General features: G+C 46.5%; 1 protein-coding gene across 1 annotated transcript; it reads right to left on the bottom strand.

Moving 5' to 3' along the window:
* Window positions 1-348: 348 nt before the first annotated feature.
* LOC126526245 (putative nuclease HARBI1) lies at window positions 349-4,522 on the bottom strand. Its single transcript, XM_072286236.1, has 2 exons — window positions 3,962-4,522; window positions 349-477 (listed from the first exon to the last, which is right to left on the bottom strand). Exons 1-2 carry the CDS (start codon window positions 4,520-4,522, stop codon window positions 349-351), a joined length of 690 nt encoding a protein of 229 aa, XP_072142337.1.
* Window positions 4,523-5,732: the final 1,210 nt, after the last annotated feature.

Raw genomic sequence — 5,732 nt, 5'->3', positions numbered from 1 at the left:
TGGGATGTAAAAAGAAATATGCGTTGTATAGAGGGCTCGGTAACGTATCTTGCCAACGATCAGCCGCCGGACGAAAGGTTGGTTAGCCCTGAAAAGGGCTGTTTCGTGGTGAGAGATGCCTTAGAATAGATGACGGAAGAGTAGTTCCAGCATGTCTTTGTCTGTCCAAACGAAGAGGGTATAGCTTGTACGCGACGCTTGACACTGCCAAAGAATGCCATCAGGCCAGTGGCTCTTCAGCAGAGAGGGAATCGTTGTGCACGTTGCAATTCTTCACAACAGCAGCTTGCAGCCGTGAGCTGGTTGCGAGTAATCAGCAACTGATGCGAGCAGTTCCACCATGATTATTCATTCCAGGTGCTGCGCAGAACCGAGGCCTCCACAACCCGCCTCGCTGTCGCGGCAGAGCGGACGGCAGCAGCCCAGGAGGGGATCCTGGAGCAGGTGCGCGCCATAGCGCAGGACATCGCTGAGCACCTGCAGCAAGCGAGAAGTTAATTTATCATTTTATTCATTTGTTTCACCAGTTCCGTTTGTTTTGTTTATTTATTGTTTGAGTTTCCTTTGAGTAATAGAGGAGGATTTTTTGGTTGAGAGGTGCAATGCGCGCACCCATTTTTGTTCTGTTGTTTGAGTTTCCTTTGAGTAATAGAGGAGGATTTTTTGGTTGAGAGGTGCAATGCGCGCACCCATTTTTGTTCTGTTGTATTTGCCTCTTTCTATTTATGCTTATCCAGCTGCAATGCCAGCGTGCTTTTTTTATTTACACATTTCGAAGGCGCCTAGTCATTCACACTGGAATCGTTACAAATAGTTGTCGATTTCTGTGTATGGGTTTTGTACTGCGATATTTATATTGCTTCACTGTGTTGTAGCTTGCTGCACTCATTATGAAGCGTTACCGCATAGTGTTTGCACTGTGATATTTTCATTTCGGCACAGTGAGGCTAAGGTGCAACGACTACAATGTCGTCTTTTTTTCAGAGCACCAAACTAGTCACTCTTTAAGTTGCATAGTTTCACAAATGAAAATGACCATCATCATTGCACCACACCAGTGATTGGTTTCCTCTAGTCTTCGTTCCAAGGGAGTCATTGCAAGAATAACTTTCACGCGTGACACTTTCTGGGTGCTGTGAGATTGTAGAGCCAATTATTCATGTTTTATGTAACATGTTTCATCACAGCTGGCAAGTGCACTCACCTTTTTACAATTATGATTCACCTGTTGTCTAGCATCGCACTACAATTGCTGCCGAGAAATGAATGCTTCTAGTCAGTGACTCATAACACTGACAAGGGAATGGACATACCTGGGATAGTCATACTTTCTTGCAAGGTCACGTAAATGTGACTGCAAGTTTTACATGCTGTGGTGAAAACGAATTGTGTGATGCTGATGTTGCAATGTTGTCACATGCTTTGCTACCTGAAGCATGTTGTACTACAAGGTTTGTGATGTACTTGTCATCATAGAGTGTGATAAAGTTGACCTATCTATTTTTTGCGCTTTTACGTTAATTTACATCTACCCATTTGGACATGATGTGACGAGTGTAATGCTGTCACTACACTCGGCGTTACATTTTGTTTGTGTTTGAATCCGCATTCATTACGCGTTACTTGCTTGCCTCGCCTGCATATTCATGCTTGCACACAGGTTTTGATACACCTAGCACAAGAGATATTGCCTCACTCCTACCAACGTACACTGAGCGTCAAAATGCACAGGATGCGGCGGTTGCGTTCATTCTGATGTGTTTTATGAACATTTTTCGCACCTTTTGCTAATGGTGACCATGAGTACAGAGTGCCAATCATATGTATTGCTTCCATCAAGTCTGTCATGACTATGATGGGTCAAGCGATGTTTTTATTTCGTATTTCATGTGATATTTAAAGAAAAGGCTGCACTTTCACGTTGCTACCGCGTTTCATGTTCCACTAGGAAAGAAGTACTTTGTGATGTGCATATTGCATAAGACAATGCTGGCTTGGGAGCAGCAGCGAATGCAGTTCTTCACAGATGAAGGGGCATGAAGCATTGCCTTACGACTGCTTCGCGAGTACTACTGTTAATAAGTGGCAGCCTTGGAGACTCTTGCATAGTGACGAGGGTACAATTGTTTCCACGGCCGTGGCATTCTATTTAAAGGATTCTTTGTATAAGTGTACTTCATCATCATCATCCTGGTTACGCCCACTGCAGGGCAAAGGCCTCTCCCATACTTCTCCAACTACCCCGGTCATGTAGTCCCTGCAAACTTCGTAATCTCATCCGCCCACCTAACTTTCTGCCACCCCCTGCTACGCTTCCCTTCCCTTGGAATCCATTCCGTAACTCTTAATGACCATCGGTTATCTTCCCTCCTCATTACGTGTCCTGCCCATGCCCATTTGTTTTTCTTGATTTCAACTAAGATATCATTAACTCGTGATTGTTCCCTCACCCAATCAGCTCTTTCCTTATCCCTTAACGCTACACCTATCATTGTTCTTTCCATAGCTCGTTGCGTCGTCCTCAATTTAAGTAGAACCCTTTTCGTAAGCCTCCAGGTTTCTGCCCCGTACGTGAGTACTGGTAAGACACAGCTGCTATAAACTTTTCTCTTGAGGGATAATGACAACCTGCTGTTCATGATCTGAGAATGCCTGCCAAACGCGCCCCAGCCCATTCTAATTCTTCTGATTATTTCAGTCTCGTGATCTGGATCCACAGTCACTACCTGTCCTAAGTAGATGTATTCCCTTGCCAATTCCAGTGCCTCACTACCTATCGTAAACTGCTGTTCTCTTCCGAGACTGTTAAACATTACTTTAGTTTTCTGCAGATTAATTTTTAGATGCACCTTTCTGCTTTGCCTCTCCAGGTCAGTGAGCATGCGTTGCAGCTGCTCCCCTGAGTTACTAAGCAAGGCAATATCATCATCGAATCGCAAGTTACTAAGGTATTCTCCATTAACTCTTATCCCCAATTCTTCCCAATCCAGGTCTCTGAATACCTCCCGTAAACTTGCTGTGAATAGCATTGGAGAGATCATATCTCCCTGCCTGACGCCTTTCTTTATTGGGATTTTGTTGCTTTCTTTATGGAGGACTACGGTGGCTGTGGAGCCGCTATAGATATCTTTCAGTATTTTTACATACGGCTCCTCTACACCTTAATTCCGCATTGCCTCCATGACTGCTGAGGTTTCGACTGAATCAAACGCTTTCTCGTAATCAATGAAAGCTATACATAAAGGTTGGTTATATTCCGCACATTTTTCTATCACCTGATTGATAGTGTGAATATGGTCTATTGTTGAGTAGCCTTTACGGAATCTTGCCTGGTCCTTTGGTTGACGGAAGTCTAAGGTGTTCCTGATTCTATTTGCAATTACCTTAGTAAATACTTTGTAGGCAACGGACAGTAAGCTGATCGGTCTATAATTTTTCAAGTCTTTGGCGAAACGAAGTGTACTTCGTTTGTGTTTAAATTATCATAATCTATCGGATGTGTGGATTGGGAACATTGACCATCCTTATGGAGGTGCGCCACCCCCCCCTTATGTGGACGCCTATGATTCGCACTAATTGATAGCTAAATGAAAACTCGAGGCTTGATATTGCGCAAGAACCCCCATACGAGCCAAAGCCAGCCCATGCAATGGTTGTAAGTACTTCCGTGTTCAAAATGCTTCCATCGTGTCTTCCCTACAGTGTATCCATTTCTGCTACGACGGCTGCCCATTTAAAACACAATTTTGGAACGGCAGACTGATTATGCACAACACATGGCACTCATCATTACTCCCGACTTGTCAGATTTCAACGAGCTCGTAAACAGTTCCCCGCATGTCCTCTTTTAATCGTTACATTACTTGTTATGCCAGCTTGGGCATTAAACCGAACAATTGCAACTATGGGCGAGTAAAAATGGCAACCACAGTTTGAAGTAAAACATTCCAACGGTACTTACGACCATGACGTTTAGGGCGTAATAACCCTTCCTCGACATGAAGCTCGCCGTGTCAGCCGGGCTGAGTCCCTCTGGCTTCATAATGGCGATCAATGTGCCATCGACGCACGCTAGCACGCCTGGAATGGCGCCGCGTCGCGCAAACGCCGCCTTTGCCTCATCCTTGGCAGCCGGTGTCAATGGAAAGTCCACCAACTTTCGCCGAACAGACACGGAAATGATGGCCTCCGTCACCTCGTGAATGGTGCTGCTCACGGCCGACTGTGCCATGCCTACGTGTTCCTCGCGACCAACGCTCCTCTGGAATCTTCCGGTGCCGAAGAATCGCAGCGCGCACAACACTTTCCTTTCTGTGGAAAGGCCACTGGCTCGCTGGCATCCAATGATAGGGTCAAGCTCGTCGCACAAGCTACGCACTGTTCGTTTGGACAGACGAAAATACTGCCTGAACTCTTCTTCCGTCAAGTCTTCAAATGCATCATCTACCTCGGGTCGTCGTCTCTGCGCGACTACACCAGCCGCACAGGCGACACGAAAAGGCACGGCAGAGAAAAACGCCATGTTCTCCAACTGTTGGGAGCGCGGAGTCGGATTGAACCGGATACGAAAGATGCTAACTGTCCCAAGTACTTACGTTCTAATCCAATCCAAGCCGTCTGGTAGCCGTTCTAATCCGTTCTATCGCTCCGGACGGACTCTCCGTCCGTTCCGTGGCGTTCGTCCGTTAGCAGACGACACGGAATAATTATGAGCAGCAAGACGTCACGGCTCACGTGACAATTGACGCCATGGCATTCGTTGCGGTTCAAATTGACCAATCGTGTGCGGCTCGATGGAACGGACCACCTCCGTTCTATTTTCGAACGCGTACAAGATCGCACCCCAAGTGTACCTTACGATAGTCGAGTTGGATACTCGAATTTGTTTCCCATACACAAATATGCTGTGATGCCTGAGTGGTTCACCGCTGACGGCCACTTACCATATGTACCGATGGAGCCAAGGTATGCAGAAGGACGCTCCCAATAAAGGCCATTCAGATCCGCGCTGTTGCTCAAGCCAAATGGCTGACATGTTACAAAATCTGCGTTCATCTTTTCTCACAGTTGTAACACTGGAACTTTAGGGATAAAGCTTTTCATTTGCTGCGGCAACCTTAATACACGAAAACGCTATTCCTCGCAGCACAGGGTAAAATTGCGATTTTACAGAATTTTGAGTTGCCGCACGGCTTCTGAACCAGGCTATGATGGTGCAGCCTCTGAGTATAGCATCAGAAAGTGGTCGCAAGTAGGTTTTCATGTATAAGGCCCAGTATAATCAGCAAAAGTTTCGGCGGCGCTGGCGCACGAACTGCTCAGCAGATTCGCCCCCCCTCCCCCTATTTCTTTCGCGGTGTCCACGTTCCGTCAACTTCTGACTGCACGCGACATGACGTCATCCGTGCGAATGGCGAAGCTTGATGCATTCGCACCGCCTAGTGCAGTGCGGAAGCTCTTTGTTCCGTCGAAGAACTAGCATACATCTAGCAGTTATATAATGAAGTGTTGATCTCAACAGTGTATACGGCTATCTGAAGCATGAGTGAATGAATGTACTATACTCGTGGACAACTTTCGTTGCGAACGAAGAGAAAGCTACAGGCGCGTGCTGCTGCACAAGTGTTACGGCGCCAAGTAGTCCGCCAACGTTTGACAGTGCTTTTGGTTGCTCGTAACAGGCGCTGAATCCACGCAGCTTCCACCTGCAACGGTTTCGCGTTTGCCCAGAC

Source organism: Dermacentor andersoni, chromosome 2 (assembly GCF_023375885.2).
Source record: "Dermacentor andersoni chromosome 2, qqDerAnde1_hic_scaffold, whole genome shotgun sequence".
Classification (NCBI taxonomy): domain Eukaryota; kingdom Metazoa; phylum Arthropoda; class Arachnida; order Ixodida; family Ixodidae; genus Dermacentor; species Dermacentor andersoni.
The sequence above is the reverse complement of the archived record's forward strand: the minus strand, read 5'-3'. Positions and strand labels throughout refer to the sequence as shown.